At 46.1% G+C, this 20,498-nt stretch overlaps 4 protein-coding genes across 11 annotated transcripts in view; all 4 read left to right on the forward strand.

Annotated features, from left to right (window-relative positions):
• LOC119126080 (protein sidekick-2-like) overlaps positions 1-1,101 on the forward strand; it is a 28,038-nt gene extending 26,937 nt beyond the window's left edge. For all 3 annotated transcript variants that reach the window (XM_037257109.1, XM_037257111.1, XM_037257110.1), the window contains exon 45: positions 13-1,101. In XM_037257109.1, the coding sequence (XP_037113004.1) occupies positions 13-408 (396 nt within the window). In that variant the 3' untranslated portion in view covers positions 409-1,101. The remainder of the gene's footprint in view (positions 1-12) is intronic.
• Positions 1,102-1,292: 191 nt separating this feature from the next.
• Positions 1,293-4,637, forward strand: LOC119126141 (cdc42 effector protein 4-like). 6 transcript variants are annotated; one of them, XM_037257283.1, is made up of 3 exons: positions 1,293-1,353; positions 1,458-1,530; positions 2,540-4,637. In XM_037257283.1, exon 3 carries the CDS (start codon positions 3,349-3,351, stop codon positions 4,285-4,287), a length of 939 nt encoding a protein of 312 aa, XP_037113178.1. In that variant the 5' UTR covers positions 1,293-1,353; positions 1,458-1,530; positions 2,540-3,348; the 3' UTR covers positions 4,288-4,637. The 6 variants fall into 6 exon arrangements, with proteins under 6 accessions (XP_037113178.1, XP_037113181.1, XP_037113175.1 ...); XM_037257286.1 differs by having other exon boundaries at positions 3,289-4,637; XM_037257280.1 differs by having other exon boundaries at positions 1,458-4,637.
• An 8,205-nt stretch (positions 4,638-12,842) lies between these two features.
• On the forward strand, positions 12,843-16,516 carry LOC119126192 (protein transport protein SEC31-like). Its single transcript, XM_037257325.1, has 6 exons — positions 12,843-13,323; positions 13,506-13,948; positions 14,296-14,402; positions 14,652-14,820; positions 15,011-16,205; positions 16,374-16,516. Exons 2-6 carry the CDS (start codon positions 13,742-13,744, stop codon positions 16,514-16,516), a joined length of 1,821 nt encoding a protein of 606 aa, XP_037113220.1. The 5' UTR covers positions 12,843-13,323; positions 13,506-13,741.
• An 11-nt stretch (positions 16,517-16,527) lies between these two features.
• On the forward strand, positions 16,528-20,173 carry LOC119126193 (sentrin-specific protease-like). The gene is made up of 8 exons (XM_037257327.1): positions 16,528-16,726; positions 18,850-18,915; positions 19,054-19,142; positions 19,313-19,418; positions 19,650-19,755; positions 19,891-19,952; positions 20,079-20,101; positions 20,167-20,173. The coding sequence occupies exons 1-8, from the start codon at positions 16,688-16,690 to the stop codon at positions 20,171-20,173; spliced, it is 498 nt and encodes a 165-aa protein (XP_037113222.1). The 5' UTR covers positions 16,528-16,687.
• The last annotated feature ends 325 nt before the right edge of the window (positions 20,174-20,498 follow it).

The following is a 20,498-nucleotide window of genomic DNA, read 5'->3' on the forward strand; positions in this document are numbered from 1 at the left end:
TCGACGCTGCAGGGAAGCGACAGCGAGTATGAGATGGAGCAGAGCCGGCAGAAGACGCACTCCTTCGTCAGCCACTACATCAGCGACCCCGCCTACTACAACTCGTGGCGGCGTCAGCCCAAGGGAGTGTCCCAGCCGCCGGCGTACAGCTACTCGCGGGCCGTTCCCCCGGCGGAGCAGGAGTCGCCACAGCAGCCGCCTCCCGTGCCCCCACTTCCCCCTCTGCTCCCGTCCCCGCAGCTTCAGGGCCAGGGCGGCCTCTTCAGGCCCAAAGGAAGCCGAACTCCCACCCCGCTGTCCTTGGAAGCCCCCAGCCAGCACGCCGCCCTCTACCGGCCCCCCAGCAGCCTGGGCTGCGCCACCAACTCGCCACCGCCACCCTCCGCCGGCTTCTCCTCTTTTGTTTGACGCGGTCTGACAAGATGCCATCCCAAGAAGCACTCTTTGCTTTTGTTTCTCATCTTTGACATGGCAGGCGTCTTTCTCCTCTGCCAAGCGGGCGTTCGGGTGTGTGTTCGTGCTGTGCTTCATCAATGTGATGTTTGGTCATGGAAAGAATTTGACTTGTCACTCCAGAAGGTTCCATTGAAATGCAGAGAGAGCTTTGAGGACACAAGATAAAAAGGACACACGAGGGTGTGAAACAAAGCCTGTGACCTGCTTGACCCCCTTGTTTTCTCACTCGGCCTGATCGTTGTGGTTAGGCTATGTACTTGTCTCTGATTGTTTAGCGCCTGTTTATACGAATACGCCTTGAGCTGACTTGTCACATCAAGGCATGGTGGTGCCTTTTGCTGTTTTTTCTGGGACATGATGCTGCTGGGCTGGGCATCTGTGTTGATTTGTGTGCAGCTGCAGAAGATAGTTATAGCAACTCTAACTTTTTGGGAAGATGTGTGTTTTTTAGCCGTTATATTCATCACAGACACTGACTGAAAGAGTAAAAGCACAAGTCACGGCGGACCAGGCCATGTCAAACTTACAGATACTGTATCGGAGGACTTGTGAGAATTTAGTAGGAAATGGTACAAAAGGTTACACATTTTTTCCCTCCCAAAACTACTCAATAAAAATGTAATTATAATCTTTTGGCACCAGCAAGTGAGTGTATTACATTCGAGCGACATAAAATCGACTTTGCGTCGCAATATTACGTACTTCAAATGCCGTTTGTCTACTTAATACGACGTCGTTTGATTCCCGGGGCTCTGTATCTTTAAGGCGCGGTCCGAGGGGCACGGCCAAGCGATGCTGACTCACGCACACTCACGCACGCGCGACACACACGCACGCACACGCACACAAAAGCGAGACTTGAATTCTTGGTGTTACCGCGGAGGTGCTTTTCCTGGGGTACGTGACAGCTCCGCCAAGAAAGCCACTTACGTTCCACGCGGCATCGCTTCCTCTTCCCAGTTTCCATTTTGTGCTTTTTTTTTTAACGTCTCGTTTCACAGACCGACAGGCAGGAGGCGTGCAAGCCTCCCTTCCAATCTGCTGGGGGCCTCAACGTAGCAATGGGATGCTAAGGTAAGCGTGTTTATTGTTTAGCATTAAAACTGCTGTTTGACAGTTTTTTTTTTTTTTTTAAATGATGTCAAGTGTTGGGTTTGTTAGCTTGGGTCCTGAAGAAGGGGCTTTGTGTGTGTGTGTGCGCGTGCACGCGTGTGGGTGATATGCAGCTGATGCGCGCCTGTGTGTGTGTGCGCGCGCGTGCGTGTGTGTGTGGCAGCTGATGCGTCTGTGGCGGATCCCCTTATTGTTCTTCTGCCTGCACACTTCATGCTTGCACGTCGTGTCGTACATTTTAAATCCTTCCGTCGGTTTAAATGGGATGTGTGCCAGTTTCTTATCCATTGGGAGGCGTTAATGCACTATTGTGATTACAGTAGAGTAAGTAAATGTAGCCCACGTGGCCTTTTGGGAAATCTATTTGGCTAGCAGAGAAATTTCCATTTGGTGAGTGGGCGCTCTCGCTGCGTCTGAGCGGTCGTGTTTCAGCTGATACGCTTCGTCACTCCGTCGACGCCTCGCCACCGGGAGACAATGCTCTCGGCTTCCTTCACCGTATTACCTTTGGGTCCTCAGAGCACACTTGGGGACGTTTGTCTGTGGACCAATTGGGTGTAATATGTCTTGTCTCCACCGTGGGATAGTAGGAAACGCAATTTTGATCTCATTGTATGTCTTGACATGTGAAGAAATTGACAATAAAGCAGACTTTGACGTCACTTGTCAGTGGTGGCCGCCGCGCATTTAAATGTACGGGTCGGCACCCGTGGGTTTAGCCTGCGAACCAGCCTGCGCAGGTTTCCTCGTCTTCCGCTACAAATCGCCTCGGCTCGGTGCTTGTACGTAAACGTGAGTCGCTTCTGGCTTTTTCCCCCTCGTGTGCTGGTTGCAGGCGGTGAGTGTGCGTTGCGTCCGGTTCTTTCGCATTCCGGGAAATACCAACTTAAGCGGTTAGCGCCTCCTGGGATGTGAGACATGGAGCATGCACGGCTTAGCTTGCGGGTGCAAGGAAACTTTTTGTTTTTAGATATTTTCAGAAGCAACACAGTTGTTGTAGTCAGCGGAATTAAAGCGAGACATCTTGCGTTGCTTGATGAGGGAATGTCAGAAGACCATCTCGCCTGATACGAATGGGACCAAAACGCTACGACGTCAGATTTGAGAGACCGAGACGCCAGACGGCACCTTTCAGTGAGAGCGCTTCGATAGGAAGTCCATATTATATAGGCAGTTCAAGCTATTGCTTGGACGTTTTCTGCAGCATATCCATTCAGAGGAATTTGAGCCGACCGTAGAAACCAGTGTTGGTACTTGACGCAAGAGTGGAGCTGCCAATGTGAACTTTTTGACTGCCTTCTGATGTACTCTCCTTCACACGTAGTTGGAGCTCAATGCTACAACGTTAACATTTTTCCCATCATGCCACGGGCTTTTGACTTGTGCATGTGTGAGTCAAAAGGCATTTTTTTCAAATGATTTGGCCTGCCTTCTCTCAATATGTACGAAAATAGGTCACGCTCACAACTTTGGAGCAACACAAGACGCGAGGATTTGTGAATGGTGAGCCTTTGACATTTTGGTTGGAAGCAGCCAAATTCTCAAGTCCCACACTACACGAGACGGATGAGCGCTTAAGGTGGTAAAGTGCGGTCCTCATTTTGAGGGTTTACTCTTTGGTTGTCATTGCAGGTCCAGATGAGAGTTGTGGCCTATGTGCTTCCAAGCATGGCCCAAACTGGAGTGTGTTTGGTGTTACCCGTCATGTTGTCATTTCAGGTCCTCGCGGTGAGCGTTGAGGATCGTTGATTTTCGGGCAACAGCAAAGCCGCGGCCGCCATGCCCATCCTGAAGCAACCGGCGTCTGGCTTCTCCCAGAAGAAGCGGCACTCCCGCAGCAACCTGAGCCGGGAGATGATCAGCGCGCCGCTGGGTGACTTCCGCCACACCATGCACGTGGGCCGCAGCGGCAACGCTTTCGGAGACACCTCCTTCCTGGGCACGCGCTCAGGCCAGCCCACCACCGACTCTGCCTCCTTCCCCGGCTCCCCCCGTCCGGGATTGCTGTCGCGCGCTTTCCGCAGCAGCAAGCGCTCCCAGTCCACCACCCGCGTGGACCAGCAGCGAGAGCTGTCACCGCTGCGCTCAGAAGGATCGTCTCCTCATGTCAAGAGCGCCATGTCTTTGCCCTTCCTCAACGACGAGGACGGAGGCCATGGCGCGGCGGCCGAGACTCTGTCCCCGGGTCCTCTAAAGCGGCTCGGCGAAAGCGGAGCCGCTGCTGCGTCGGCCGCCGGGAGTCGCTTCCCGGAGCAGGTGGAGCCAGGTTCTGAGGAGATCCCTGAGAGGCGCGGAATGAAGCATGCCGAGTCGGTCACGTCCTTCCATGTGGACCTGGGCCCGTCCATGCTGGGGGACATCCTGGGTGTGATGGAGAAGGAGGACGTCGACCTCGAGGAAGGCAAGGGTGGCGAGGGCTGTACCTCCCCACTGCTCGGCGCCCACCATGAAGATAACGGGAGGAGTATGACGGTGCTGGAGAAAGAGGAGGAAGCGTGCTGGAGGACTGAGATGGGGGCGCCCCACAGCGGCCGCTGCACCCCGCAGTTCCTCCCCAAACACTCACAGCACCCGGATAGCCGCTCCGTGTCCAGCTCGGGCTCGGCGGCCCGCTTGTACTCGGCCGACACGGACAGCACCAGCTTCAGCGCCCCGCCTGAAGAGGAGAGCCACTTCTTGTCCTTCTTCGACGACGAAGATGATGAGATCCGCGTATGAGGAATGCGAGCAACCCTCGAGAGCGGCCGTCGCGAGGAACCTTTTGTCTCCTCGGACTCTTTGAATACGGAACATTCCAGAAGAGGGCCTCCGAGAACAGAAAGGAAAAAAACGAGCCAGTATTTGATGTCACCGTGCCTCACAGTTGAGCGCATCTGGGTTTCATGTTCAAACCTCTGCTTGGACGCATTTTCTACCAATCCAATTTTAGTAAGTCGCTTCATAGCCATTGAGGGGCTTGTGCAAACGATTGAAAACTGGGGTGCCTGTATCACAGCCGAATGTCGCCCTGACTCTGTCACGGTGAACACCCCCCCCACACACACACACACACACAACTATTAACTTTACAGACATTGAGTAACTCTATTGCTAACCAAAACAGCAACACCTTCCAAAACACGTCCCCAGCGAATGAATGTCTTGAATGAGGATGATGATGAGGTAATGAGGGTGTGTCCCTGTTAATTTTGCCCAATTTCTTTGTAGCTGTCATGTTCAAGGGGCACATCGGCTGCAATGGTACTGGCACCACGCGAGACATTTTCCAGTAACTTGGTGCTACTTTTAGTTAGTGTAACTTGGTGCTACTTGCTCGCTGTGACTTGTCACTGTCTCTCATTGTTGTCATCATCATCTCGCTTCAGGCTCGCCAGCGGGCCCAATGAAATGCAAACCTGTCTTTGTTACTTTTGCTCTTGTTTGTCTCTATGCAGAAGCAGCAATAGAAAACATTGGTGTGCAACTGCTGGAGTCATCACAGCTTGAATGTCGCATCATGTTTCCAAAAATGCAACAATTCCTTTTGCCGTCGCCATGCAATGTGCCCAAATGTTGTTGTTTCACCAACATTGCGCGTCCCTTCCAAATAGGTTTTACCTTCAACAGAATCATCACTAAATCACCACAACACTTAGTACATCATTCAGGTTGTTTTAAGATTTTGTCTCAGTGAAAACGGGACATTTGTCTGAAGCCTTGGCAACTGCAGCTTTTTGTTGTTATTGCAGTTTCCTGCCGAATGTGCCTGCTAGTAAGTATGAGTTTGTGTACGCAGAGTGAGTTGCACCTGCTAACCCTTACAAATTGTTACTCTTTAGCACGACCTTAATTCCAGTCATATGTTTTTTATCTGTGTCCCAGCAAAATCCAGCTTCTAACCATTGCTATGTTGATGTGATCTCAGTCCCCCAGTGTCACAAAAAACGTGTGGCACCCAACTCATTCAGTCATGATTAGAAACGTTGTTAGTTTAGTTTTTAACCAATCAGATGTAAGAATCAATACTCTCCACCATCCCGAAAGCTCCTCGTGACATTGCCATTGTTCAGTCCTCTGATTGGTTGATCGGAGCTACTCGGTGCAATTGGGAATAATTTGCAGGTGGGTGCAAGAAAGGACGAATAATAAAAACTTGGTTTTCTCAGGGGCGGCAGGGTGGCGCACTGGTTAGCAGGTCGGCCCCACAGTTCAGAGGGTGAGGTTTCATTTCCACCTCCAGCCCTCCCTGTGTGGAGTCTGTATGTTCTCCCTGTGCCTGCGTGGGTTTTCTCCGGGCATTCCGGTTTCCCCTCCACATCCCAAAAACATGCCTGGCAGCAGGCACTGGGAGATTTTTTTCAGGCCAGGAGTCAGTTATGTAACCAGGCCACCCTGTGGCCTTGCCCACACGTGCATGTTCACACCCACACTTAAATGCATGGGCACAAGCAAAATGCATTTGTGTGCACACACATGCACACAATCATTCTTTGGTTTTTTTTTGTGGGTGGTACCGGAAAAACAAATCCAGATCTCTGGAATGAGGGGGAGCAAAATAATCAAAAGGTCTCTCTGAGTCTGTCTGTGTCCTGAGTTGGCCTTTCCCTTGCACTGCTCCCTGGACTTGTCTTGCCATCTGCTGGGAGTGTCAGAACAACCAGCATAATAATTATAATATTGAGAAGAACACATTTAATCAATATCAAAAGAAATGATATGGTTAAATGTATGCTTTTTCCCCAAATGTTTCATGCATAGTCATAGCCTATTCAATTCCATGTATTGATAGATGACTGTCCTTTACCTGTCAGCTGCTCTGAGCTAGTAATGGGACTTCTTTCTGAAGCACCAAAACTGGCAATATTTCCACCTTTGCATAGGAAACATAGACATATATTTTAATATTAATTTAGCCAGGGCCAGTTACAAAGTTTAGAGGAATGTGTAAGTAAGAAAGACTAACAAATGACTCTTCAACTTACAAAATCAACTAGAACTAAATCTAACAATAAATCAGCAGAGGGACAGCCTTATTACATGGCAGCGGCACATATGCACACAACACAAACTGGCATGCATACACGCGCGGGCACACGCACAGTTTTAATGGCACAGTGTGTGTGGGGGGGGGGCTGAACAAATACGTAACTTTTCTGCATTTGCATCCTCCTCCGGCGCCTTTCTTTTGTTGTCCCTCTCCGCACCGCCTTTCCTCTTTTTACCACGTTCAAAGCCCATTATCCTCACTTGCACCGCTCGCTAGCTACAGCAGCCGGCACCTGACATAGTAACACACCCCTTCCTCCACACGCGCTCTGTGTGGTTGATACGGACTGTGGGGGTGGGTGTTAATTGATATAAACCAATCGTCTTTCCCTCCTCACATGCTCCTTGCCTGAGTGGCCTGGCTTGTGTCTCTAATAGACGAAACGCCGCACCAGCAGACTTAGAAAAAAAAAAAAAAAAAAGGGACGCAGAGAGACTCAGGCCAATCCTAGGCCGGCGCTTCGGAAATACTCCCGGTTCTCCCGATGGTCAGTCCGGGCGTGCCTGGTAGGCTGATTGAGCACTCCAAATTGCCTGTAGGTGTGAGTGCGTGTGCGGATGGTTGTCCGTCTCTATGTGTCCTGCGATTGGCTGGCAACCGGTTCAGGGTGTCCCCCGCCTACTGCCCGATGACTACTGGGATATACTAGGCTCCAGCACGCCCGCAACCCCCGTGGGGACAAGCAGTACAGATAACGAATGGATGGATGAATGGTTTTCTCGGATTTTTTTTTTGACATTGTTGAGTATATTGGCCACCGCAATAGCTGGATGTTTTTTTATGAAACCTGGAAAAGGATTTACGCAGCTTTTTAACAGCTAGCTAGCTTTGAGTTCTCAACACAGCTAGCTAGCTCTGAGGAGCCAAAGTGGACGGATATTGTCTATGAATATGAAGCATCTGCGGTGAGTATGTTTAATTAATTCATTCATTAATTCGTTAATTCATTATTAAAATATTCTCATGTAGAGGTTTAGAGTGAATGAAAGATGCGAGTTGAACAAAGTTTTTATTTATTTAGGATGGGTGGCTTGATACAATTTAATGACTCGCGATATGAAACTGATATTGCAGCCAGGCGTACCATCCAATACCGGTACCAATCCGATATCATACCATCAGTAATTGACACATTTATTTATTTACTTTTTTTGGTTAAAATGTTAAAAGGGACTTGATCAAGTGATACTATCTAAACAAAGAACAATAGTGAGCAACAGTAGGTATGAGAAAATAGGACCCGTTTATGTCATTATTTTCACCCCGGTGATAACAGCAGACCATTTCAATTGATTTATGGAAGTCAATACTCGGCAGCTGCGCTGTTAATCGTTCCCTTTGTTGCCGTTGTTCTTCTTCATGCATTGGGAGTTTTTGTTTTATTGTCTCGTTTGCTCATCTAATTATGTATTGTTGGATTGCCACCGCTTTTTATTTTTTACTCCAACTCGTGTTACAGGACAGCTTGTTGTCTACTGCCCCCTGGTGGTCATACAAGAAACCCCCCGTCTGGTGTTTTAAAAGGAGACAATATAAGATTTTGTAGCGTTTCATTTTGTAGATTCATTGCCTCTCAAATGTCACAAGTGAGGTTTGGTTTTGTATTACGTGTTGTATCATTGACAGTAACCCTGCGAGCATTTTGACGTCTAATAGACGTCTATTATGCTACCAAGACGTCTCGGCTAAAAGACGTCTAAAAAAGGTCTAAAAGTGAAATAAAAATAGACGTCTATAGCATAGACGTCTAATAGACGTCTATACTATAGACGTCTAATAGACGTCTATACTATAGACGTCTACGGGATAGACGTCAATAGAGGCTTTGCAGTCACGTGGTTTTATCACGTGATTTTGTGTTATGCCGCCATCTTGGCGGTCAACTAGTCAGCTCGTTCCTACGTGTTTGTATGGATTGTCTGATTTCTGCGCTACGTTTTCACCGATTTCTTCCGAATTATGGCTGATTTGCTATCCAACGAAGTTAGGCATTTGGATGAAGACTCCAAGAATCGTCACAGAGAGAAGTTGAACCTTGTTGGCACAACGGATCCGTACCTTTTACCGAGAAGCATGCTAAAATCGCCCGAGCATTTTGCAACAGCCGACCTGCCTGAACGCTCATATCCAGATATTTATAATTACCTCGTTGATTTGTTTTGTAATGGCATTTCATAACTTGACATATTAAAAAACTGAATAGAGTGAAATCATTCAGATACTGTACCTGTCTGTTCAAGTTGCTACCATTTTTATTATTTGTTTATTTTTGCATGATGCCACATCTGATTGGCTTGAAAACTTAACCAATAAATATAATTCAATATTTACATTGATAACGTTTTCAAGCATCATGAAAAAATAAACACAAAATAAAAACGGGGGGGTGAACTGAAGAAATCATCCCATTCCCTGCCTTGCTGCTCTTGCTGCCTTTCTAAAAATGCACCCAGCATTTTCAACAATCATATTTGTATCATCCCATATTGTATTATTTCACATTTTGTGAAACAAATCAGGGGTGAATAGTTTGTTTACATACCTGATATGAAGTCCTCATTGCATATCCTTGTGTAAATCGTAGGTTTCCATCGTTCACGACGAATATCCGCGATCCATTTATCACGTTTTTTCATGTTCGCCGGAAATCTATAGAAGCTAAGATTTGGTTTATCGCCTCGTCTATTGCTACATCCAACAGCACAGCAGGTATCCGGCATTTTTAAGCTCAAATAGCAGCAGATATAACAAGAAAGCGTGTGTGAGTCGTTGACCGGCACTGAAAAGTTGACCGCCATGATGGCCGCCAAGCTAATGTGGGTAGCTTGATGACGTCAGCTGCAAAGCCTCTATTAGACGTCTATATGTGAATTTTTTTTACACGTCTATGGGATAGACGTCTATTAGACATCGATTAGATGTCTATATGTGAAAGTTTTCTTTGTTTTGTAGAAAAGTAAGTCGTTTTGTTCTTTTTCGGTAGCAGCGTCGATTTGGTTAACTGCTTTATATTAAAAAAAGATTAAAGGTTAAAGTCCCAATGATTGTCACACACACATCTGGGTGTGGTGAAATTTGTCCTCTGCATTTAACCCATCCCCGTGTGGTTTTAATCCATCCCCTGGGGGAGAGGGGAGCAGTGAACCAGCAGCGGTGCCGCGCTCGGGAATCATTTGGTGATCTAACCCCCCAATTCCAACCCTTAATGCTGAGTGCCAAGCAGGGAGACAATGGGTCCCATTTTTTTATAGTCTTTGGTATGACCCGGCCGGGGTTTGAACCCACAACCTTCCAGTCTCAGGGCGGACACTCTACCACTAGGCCACTGAGCTGGTTGACAATATGTATATGTGTTTTACGTTGTTATATGAGTTGGTGTCCCCCAAAATACCGTGTCAGCATAACGGGTTTTTTTTTCAACCTTTTTATTAAAACACAAACACATTCGGTATAATAACACCATCAACTACAAGCCAACAAATACAAAATTAAAACATCAATGTCGGCATAACGTGTGTCGGCTGGCAATGGCATAGCGGCAATGCTGTCTGTCACTCACTCACTCACTCACTCACTCACTCACTCACTCACTCACTCACTCACTCACTCACTCACTCACTCACTCACTCACTCGTGAAGACCAATCAGCAGCGCCAGCGAGCGTTAGATGGAGGACGGACTTTACGAGTCAGTGACGTAACTTCCCGTTCACGAACGAGTCGTGAATTGCATTTCCTGTTCACCAACGAACGAATCTGTGAGTGAACGAATCAGGAAGTGATTCACATTTCCAGTTCATCGCGAGAACGGATCAGTGAGGGAACGAATCCTGACTTTTTCGTTCGCGAACGAGTCAATGGGTGAACTGCCTTCCCGTGCATCAACGGATCAGTCAGTGGACGTGTTGCGTCTTCTCGCGTGAACTATGTAAGCCAGAATGTAGATTTACGATTTACTTACAGTAGGTTTTAAATAACGTGTATGCATATATATGCCTCAATATTGTTATCCAATATATCGACTGCAGTTTCACATTAGATTGCTGGTTTGAGATGTACTTGTATCATTATTATTATTATTGTTATTATTATTGTTATTATTATTTTAATAAACATTTACCGTTTTTTCCCATGTATAATGCGCAAAATTTAACTAATTTATTGTCCTAAAATCTGGGGTGCGCATTATACATGGGTACAATTTCTTTTTTTTTTTTGAAGAAGAAGAAAATCTCCCTCGAAATAAAACTTGAAATCACCTTTCTTCTTGTTTGTTGTCAATCGCGCATCGCATTCAGCCATCCTGCCCAACACACTTAGTCAGTAAAATTCATAATTGACGACATCGTTTGATGCGATGGTGCAATCCTTGATGGTGTGTTATTGTCAAATATTGTTTGTTTTTTAATCTCCATCGCAAACCGGATATCATACGGAGGCCGCCATTACAGATGCGCAGAACGGATGCGCAAGACACGTCAGCTATATACTAAAGAGCGAGAGTTCAGGTCTAAACCTAAATGCGTATTACAGGTAATATTTTATTTCACAACACTTTGCCTTGTTCCTTTCGTCTCTGCTGTTCACTTCAAACACGCTCCATACGAACACAATGCTCTCGTATCAGACGCTTGCTCGATCACCTGCTCGTTTGCTGTCACAATGTACCCTACACAAATCCGAAACATTTCTCCGCTATCGAGTTTGCTAGCGCATGCGCAGTGATACTGACCGGCAGAATAACATCCGGTTGTTCCCAAAGATGATCTTTTGTCTGAAATAATTTTACGTTTACGGACTTAAGTAGGAGTCAAACTTTGGGTGCGTATTATACATGGGTACAGGCTTTTTTCCAGCATCGGCAGGCCATTTTTAGGGTGCGTATTTGCGGATATGTTCCCCCCCTTATTTTGAGAACGGGGAGTGCTGGACTCCAGCTGGGTTTTTTTCTGTCTTCCTGGGGGTCTGTTCAGGTAGTGTGGCAAATTCGAACAGAATCCATTATTCCTAGGCCAAATTACAGGGGGGGAACACATCCTCACGGCTGCCCCGTGAGGATATGTTCCCCCCCCTTATTTTGAAAACGGTGAGTGCTGGACTCCAACTGTTTTTCTTCTGTCTTCCTGGGGGTCTGTTCAGGTTGTGTGGCAAATTTGAACAGGTTCCCTCATTCCTAGGCCAAATTACAGGGGGGGAACACATCCTCACGGCTGCCCCGTGAGGATATGTTCCCCCACCTTATTTTGAGAACGGTGAGTGCTGGACTCCAGCATTTTTTTTTCTGTCTTCCTGGGGGTCTGTTCAGGTAGTGTGGCAAATTTGAACAGGTTCCCTCATTCCTAGCCCAAGTTACAGGGGGGGAACATATCCTCACGGGTGCCCTGTGAGAATATGTTCCCCCTATTTAAAACGGTGTATATGTAAATAAATGATTTGTGCACTGATAACTATACAATATTGGATGTTAAATAAATAAATAAACAAATAGATAATAATGTTTTCTTTCCTTTGTTGGTCAAACAATATTGTCTTGAATTCAAACTTGTCACCAAAGCACCCATTTTACCCCACCTTGTAAGTGCGCACTTCGTGTCATTTCGCCATTGTTTTCTGACAACAATACGCTGCCGCACAATGGACCCAACTATTTACCAACAAATTATTGCCTACAAAACAAAACAAGAATACCCAAATGGTATTACGAAGGAGAAGTACGTATTGAGAAGAAAAGCTTCTTTTTACGACGTTGAGGGTAAGATACACAACGTACGTACATAAATCAAGCAAATTAGATCCAGAGACGCACCAAAAATTCACATTGCAGAACCTGCTAATTTCTACACTAACGTCAGATACTTAAGTTTTAGAGTAATTACTCTATAAGACAAATAATTGACTTATAAAATGTTGGAAGCAATATATATAACACACCAGCTCAGTGGCCTAGTGGTAGAGTGTCCGCCCTGAGACTGGAAGGTTGTGGGTTCAAACCCCGGCCGGGTCATACCAAAGACTATAAAAATGGGACCCATTGCCTCCCTGCTTGGCATTCAGCATTAAGGGTTGGAATTGGGGGGTTAGATCACCAACTGATTCCCGAGCGCGGCACCGCTGCTGCTCACTGCTCCCCTCTCCCCCAAGGGATGGATTAAAATCACATGGGGATGGGTTAAATGCAGAGGACAAATTTCACCACACCCAGATGTGTGTGTGACGATCATTGGGACTTTAACTTTAACTTTAACTCACTATGAAGGAAATTGTTGAATTTGTTGAGTGCAACTCAAGCTATGTTTTTTTTTTCAAGTAACTATTTGTAGATCTATTGAGTAAATATTTGATAAATTATCAAACTAAAGTAACATATTTGGTTGTAGACCCATTGAGTGAACATTTGATATATTATGAAACTAATGTTTTTTTTTTGTCCAAGTAGCAAATTTGCAATTAGGTGTATTGAGTGAGCACTTAATGAATTACCACAAGTATGGTGCTAATTCAACGTTTTATTTTTACTTCTACTCAGGCGGGGAGCTGTATTATTGCCGCCAAAAAGGCACAGACCAGGCAGTCCAAGTGAAGGTTGTCTGTGGTGCTGAAGAGGCAAATGAAATTTTTAAGAGTTTTCATGCCAGCCCGGCAGGGGCACACACCGGGCAAAATAAAACAAGACACAGCATCTCTCTGAGATATTACTGGCCAGCGATGTCTGTTGACATTAATGAGTGGGTATGTAAACAATACAAAAAGAGTATACTTGTTTGTTCATTTTTTTTAGCCTGCAAACATAATGAATGAAACTATTCCTTTGTATCTTTTGCAAACAATTCAAAATCATTATCTAAGATATTGCCCTTTTTGCATGCATTTATTAACAATGACTACTTTTCCACAAAACTTGCCATTGTCAGGTGTCCCAGTGCACCGAATGTCAGGCAGCCGGCATATCAATAAAAAGCCCTACAGAGGTCATGCCTATACAGGTCAGTTAATCCAAATAACGTTCTCTATTTTGACCCAAGGTCTATATAGTATTTTGTATGTGGCATACTTTATACAACTATTGTTCTCAGCAACATCAGTTTAACACAATTAGTTTTTATAAATATTTATTTATTAGGTGTCTCAGCCATTCGTACTCTTGGGGATGGACCTCATTGGCAAACTGGCTCAGACAAAAGATGGATACCAATATATTTGCGTGATGGTCGATTATTTCACGAAATGGCCTCAAGCCTATCCACTGAGGTCGAAGTCTGCTGCTGATGTTACCGCCTGTATCCTAAAATTCGTCTACCAATTTGAGTCGCCAAAAAGGATCTTGACAGATCAAGGCAAAGAATTTGTCAATGCAGTAAGTACAACAGTGTTTGGCAGAAATTATCTTCATCATAGCTGTCAAATACAAGTCCCTGAGGGCATATCTGGCCTGCAACTTTATTTTGTGTGGCCGATGAAAGCAACGAAAGGATGTCGAACTTCATAAAATAGCTGGAGTAAAATAAAACAAAAACGTTTCTTACTGCTCATTGTATTTTGTCCGTGTTTTGTGACTGTTGCAGTTGTGGGTGTTGTATTTTCCTTCTGTGTATTTGTGATGCAAAGCCAGTATAGTGATGATGTTAAGCTCACATTCTCAAACACTATTTCACTGCAAAATTGCCCAACTCAATTACTTATTCTTTCCCCTGGCAACTGCAGATCAACAAGAGAGTATGTGAAATGCTTGACATAAAAAGAAGCCTTTGCTCACCATACCACCCTCAAACTAATGGGTTGGTGGGAAAATTAAATGGGACAATTCAAAGGTGAGTATACTTCGTTTACCCATATTAATCTTTGACAATTTCTTGTTATGATGTTGCTCGTGAGTTTGTTTTTGTTTTCAGGGCACTTTCAAAGTAAATAACATGCACTATAAAAACTGTTAGGTCAGAAAAAACACATTTTGGTTTAAAAATTGTTATTGGAGTCATTTATATACAATTCTCCAAAATTAATAAAAAAACAACAACACTGTCACCAGCGCAATTTTAAAACTGATTTTGTTTTTTTAGAGCTCTGAGCAAAGTGGTTTGTCAGCATCCAGAAAGCTGGGATGAATATTTGGATGCAGTTATGTTTGGTCTGCGGACCAAAAAACAAATGACGACAAACTACTCGCCTTACTTTCTAATGTTCGGCAGAGAGGCACGCTACCCCATTCAAGTGCCAGAACACTACGAGGTAAGATTTTGGCACATCAAGATCCATGATCCATTACAAGGATATACAGTATCATGGAGAAGTTTTTATACGATCAAGGACAATTTGCTTGTTGAATTTGTTTAGTTACATCTTAATTGTAAAACACAAATATAAAACTAAAACTTGTTGACAGTTTAATGATGACAGCAAATGTTTGCTTTTTCTGAAGGTTGATGGCACTGTGGAGGATGTGGTGGGGATGGAAGTTATGGCACAAGACCATAACGAACAAGACCAACTATTTGAGCAAGTTAGAGAGCACATTAGAAAAGCGCAGGAAAAAACAAGGCACCCAAAAACAACCTCAGGGACCACACCAACTGTACACATCGGAGATCTTGTTCTAAGACAAAATATCAGGTCTCAACAAAGAAAGGGAGGAAAATTGAGCCCCAATTTTTTGGGGCCATACAAAATTGTGGCGATTGAGGGCAAGACAGCTGACCTCCAGGATGAGAATGGCGCCTTGGTCCCCAAAATAAACATTGACCACCTAAAACCATACAAAGAAAATAAACAAAGAGTGCCTCATAGGTATGAAAACAAAAAAGGAGCATCCTCCTGGATGACACAGTCACCATCCCCACCAGCCTCAGCTCCTCCAGCCTCTGCTCCTCCAGCCACTGCTCCTCCAGCCATAGCTCCTCCAACCACCGCTCCCTCTTCCACTGCTCCACCAGCCGCAGCTCCTCCAAGCACCGCTGCCACTGCTCCTCCAGCCTCAGCTCCTCCAGCCATTGCCCCCTCTGCCACTGCTCCTCCAGCCTCAGCTCCTCCAACCACCGCTCCCTCTCCCACTGCTCCACCAGCCGCAGCTCCTCCAACCACCGCTCCCTCTCCCACTGCTCCACCAGCCGCAGCTCCTCCAAGCACCGCTCCCACTGCCACTGCTCCTCTAGCCTCAGCTCCTCCAGCCATTGCCCCCTCTGCCACTGCTCCTCCAGCCTCAGCTCCTCCAACCACCGCTCCCTCTCCCACTGCTCCACCAGCCGCAGCTCCTCCAACCACCGCTCCCTCTCCCGCTGCTCCACCAGCCGCAGCTCCTCCAACCACCGCTCCCTCTCCCACTGCTCCACCAGCCGCAGCTCCTCCAACCACCACTCCCTCTCCCACTGCTCCACCAGCCGCATCTCCTCCAAGCACCGCGCCCACTGCCACTGCTCCTCCAGCCTCAGCTCCTCCAAGCACCGCTCCCACTGCCACTGCTCCTCCAGCCTCAGCTCCTCCAGCCACTGCCCCCTCTGCCACTGCTCCTTCAGCCACAGATCCTCCAGCCACGGCTCCCTTTTCCCCTGCTCTTAATACCGCAACACCACCACAACTGTCTTTGACTTTTAGACAAACGAGGGAAAATGTGGACAAATGTAAGATGTATTCATGATAAAACTGTAAACAAATTAAAACATACATTATGGATATGTGGCACAAAGGTCTTGTACTCACAAAGTGTTTTATAAATGCCACTTGCTGCTATGGAATGAACCACATTTCCAATTGTATTTTGAGGTATTGTTCTGACTTATTTTTGGCAGACGTTCAAGATGCCTGGAAGGGAAAGCACGTCCATGTTCTCCTATCAAAAATCGGGGCGTACAAATTGTTCTTTTGGGACATTATGAACGTTAGACCCAATTCTGAGCTGGAATCGGAGGTAAAATTATGTTTTCATATCTGAAACTTAGTCTTAATTGGCAGCACTGTATTTTTTTTGTGTGGGGGGGTAATATTTTCTGTTTCAATTTGTTTGCCGTTTCAATTACAGATTATAAACGCGTACCTCCTGTTGTTGGTGAACAAACGCAACCAAATCAGCGTGGAAAAGGTTTCCTATATTGACTCATTTGCAATGACAAATTTATGGAATGGAAAGAGCCAGAGACTCAAGGTGTGTCTGTATTAGTCCTGTTTATTGAATTATATCTTGCAAAATTATCAATGAAGTTAAGAAGTTAAATGTCTTAATATTGTTGTCGGGCCAATTAGGGGCCCAACAACGTTATTAAGACATAACAATTTTATTAAAAAACTCAATTGGCATTAATTTATGTCACGACTCGTCCCCGATCATGTCTGTGTGCTCGCCCCTCCCTTCCTGTGTGCCCATGATCAGTGCGATCGTTCTCACCTGCCTCTTGTTACCTGTCTTGTATATTAAGTCCTGTCTGTGTATCACTCCCTGTCGGAGCATTGATGTTTGTTACTGTCATGAGGTTTTTTTGGTTCCTGTCGTTGGTAATGTCGCCCTGTCTTTTTGTTCCACGTCTTTTTCGGTCAGTCCTGTGGTTGGTTTTGTTAGAGAGTTATGTTAGTTTACCAAGTCTGTATTTTGAGTTCCGCCAATAAACCCTGGTCCAAGCTACACTTGGTCGCCCTGCTCCATTTCCACCCCGTATACGTGACAGAATGCTCCGACCACTACAGCGACCAGCGCTTGGACCTTCCTCCACCACCAGCTCCCGTCTGCGACGCCCGAGCCACGTCCGTCGTCCGAGCATGTTCCAGCGCGATCGGCTCCGCTGTCGCCATTGGACTTCGCTCCAGCGACACCGGCTCCACGGCCGCCATCGGGACTTTGCTCCAGCGACGCCGGACTCGCGGCCGCCATCGGAGTTCCTCCCGGCGCCATCGGCTCCGCGACAGTCATCGGACTTCGCTGCCGCGACGCCGGACCCGCGGCCGCCATCGGAGTGCCTCCCGGCGCCATCGGACTCGCGGCCGCCACCGGGCTCCACCTCAGCGTTGCAGGACCCGCGGGCGTCGCCAGATTCCAAACCAGCTGCGCCGGGCCCGCGATCGTCCCTGGCCCCACTCCCACTGCTGCGGCGCGTGGTGGCTCTTGCTGCTGCCACAGCTCCGCCTTCCGAATGCCGCTGATCGCGGTCCGGACTTTTGAATGCCGCTGATTGCGGTTCGGTGCCCCAAGTTGCCGCCCGAGTGCGGTTCGGTTCCCCTAGTTGCCGCCCGAGTGCGGTTCGGTTCCCCAAGTTGCCGCCCGAGTGCGGTTCGGTTCCCCAAGTTGCCGCCCGAGTGCGGTTCGGATCCCCAAGTTGCCGCCCGAGTGCGGTTCTGTGCCCCAAGTTGCCGCCCAAGTGCGGTTCTGTGCCCCAAGTTGCCGCCCGAGTGCGGTTCTGTGCCCCAAGTTGCCGCCCGAGTGCGGTTCAGGTCCCCAGTGTGTGCCGCGATTGTGGCCCTGGGCCCCTGAACGCCGCCGAGTGCAGTTCTGTCCCCCCAAGTGCTGCTGATTGCGGTTCAGGTCCCCAGTGTGTGCCGCGATTGTGGCCCTGGGCCCCTGAACGCCGCAGAGTGCAGTTCTGCCCCCCAAGTTGCTGCCGATTGCGGTTCAGGTCCCCAGTGTGTGCCGCGAGTTGGCCCTGGGCCCCTGAACGCCGCTGAGTGCAGTTCTGTGCCCCAAGCCGCCGCCGAGTGCGGTTGTTTCCCCAGTCGCCGCCGTGCGCGGTTCAGGCTGTTTCAAAAAACAGTAGGGTCGTCTGGACTGGTGCGCTTCCCCCCAGCCCCCCCGCGTGCTGCCGTGGGGGGTTGGGTTTTTGGGACGTCGGGAGCCGTCCCTTGTGGGGGGGGTTCTGTCACGACTCGTCCCCGATCATGTCTGTGTGCTCGCCCCTCCCGTCCTGTGTGCCCATGATCAGTGCGATCGTTCTCACCTGCCTCTTGTTACCTGTCTTGTATGTATATTAAGTCCTGTCTGTGTATCACTCCCTGTCGGAGCATTGATGTTTGTTACTGTCATGAGGTTATTTTGGTTCCTGTCTTTGGTAATGTCACCCTGTCTCTTTGTTCCACGTCTTTTTTGGTCAGTCCTGTGGTTGGTTTTGGTTAGAGAGTTATGTCAGTTTGCCGAGTATGTATTTTGAGTTCTCCAATTAACCCTGGTCCAAGTTGCACTTGGTCGCCCTGCTCCATTTCCACCGGATCCGTGACAAATTTTGTTCTTTACGCATTTTACTGAAATTATTGACAGACGTATTTTTTTCTTCTGTTTATTTTTAGATCAACCCGGTGGAATACAAACTTATTGTTGGCATTGTCAATGAGCATAAGCATTGGAAGCTGGCGGTAAAGAAATGTTTTAATGCCACAAGAGGAGTAACATTACAGCAAAAAATATATAGTTATGTGCAAAATGTTTAATAATTCATGCATATGAATAATAAAACCCAAGTTTTACAAAAAAAAATTGTGTTTAAAATATAGGCAATCATGCCAGGAGAAAAAAAGTCCTTACTAGTTGATCCTCTTGGTGAGTCTCAAATGGACATTAAAAAATGCCTGGAATCAACCCGGTAAGCACAGCTTCTAAATGTCAGAGTACTATTGTGATATCAACATTTAACTGAAGATGTGCGCTTTCTTTTGAAAGTGGACTAGGTTTTTGTTTTTACCAATACAAATTATGTAATTGACGGATAAAACTTGAAATTTGTGATAATATGTACTGGCTCTTATATTTCAGGGCGTTCATGCGCAAGAAAGGGTGCAATGTTTCCAGGTGGACTTGTGGCATTGTCCCCCATCCCAGGCAACAAGATTCAACCTCTTGTGGTGTATTTGCTTTGAAAGTATGCATTTGATTTACAGACTAGATTTACCAAACTCATATCACTCAATTATGCAAAAACTTAATCAAACATTACTCAAAACTAAAGAAACTAATTTTGAGTTCATACAACAAAGGACTAAAACAAATTATTGTCTGACAGCAGAATTTTTTGTATGATATATAGGCTAAAGATGGCAAACATTTAAAGCATTCTTTATGCACTGTAAACATCTGACATTCTCTTTTTCAGTTTGCAGAACATCTTCTTTCAAATGAAGAAATAGATTTTTCAGCAAAGGCACATGATGTAAATAGGTACAGGCTGCACATTGCCACCACACTTCTATTAGAGACTGGTAAGTAATATGCACCCAAGAGATGTTATTGCCACCCAAAGAATGGTCCTGACTGTGCTATCAATGCTATATACAACTCAGTTAAGTTTTACACAGGGAAGTACGATAGCAATTCTTCTGTCTTTGTTTTCACAGATGATTTATCTGACTTGTGCTTTGTTTGTGGGGAAGCTACACATGACACAGACAACAGATGGGTAATTATGTCAGGTCTTGTTAACTAATGCATGTGATGATTAAGAAATATATTGAATTACACATTCGTTGTAAATTATTGTAAATGTGCTGCATTGTATGATCTTGCTTTTTTCTTTGTTTACCAGATTCAGTGTGACGAGTGTTGCAGGTGGTTCCATCTTGTATGTGTCGGGGAGCCTCCAACCGAAGGCTCTTTTTTGTGTACATGTACAGAAATTAAATGCTAAATATTTGAAGCTTGCTTGAAGACCATTTTGCTTTTTTTTTTATTAAAATTTGTATTTTTTTATTTTATTTTATTATTATTTAAAAAAAAAATAATTTTGTTTTTCTTAATAAAGTTTAAAGTTATAATTTTTGATGTATGTTATATGATTAAGAAACAAAGGTGTTTGACCAAAATAAGGCCAAAGAAATTGATAAAGTGCAGTAATAATGGTATCACTGCACAAATCATCAGAAAAAAAAACAGCTGGAGTCCAGCACTCACCGTTCTCAAAATAAGGAGGGGGAACATATCCTCACGGGGCAGCCGTGAGGATGTG

Source organism: Syngnathus acus, chromosome 8, assembly GCF_901709675.1.
Source record: "Syngnathus acus chromosome 8, fSynAcu1.2, whole genome shotgun sequence".
Classification (NCBI taxonomy): Eukaryota; Metazoa; Chordata; class Actinopteri; order Syngnathiformes; family Syngnathidae; genus Syngnathus; species Syngnathus acus.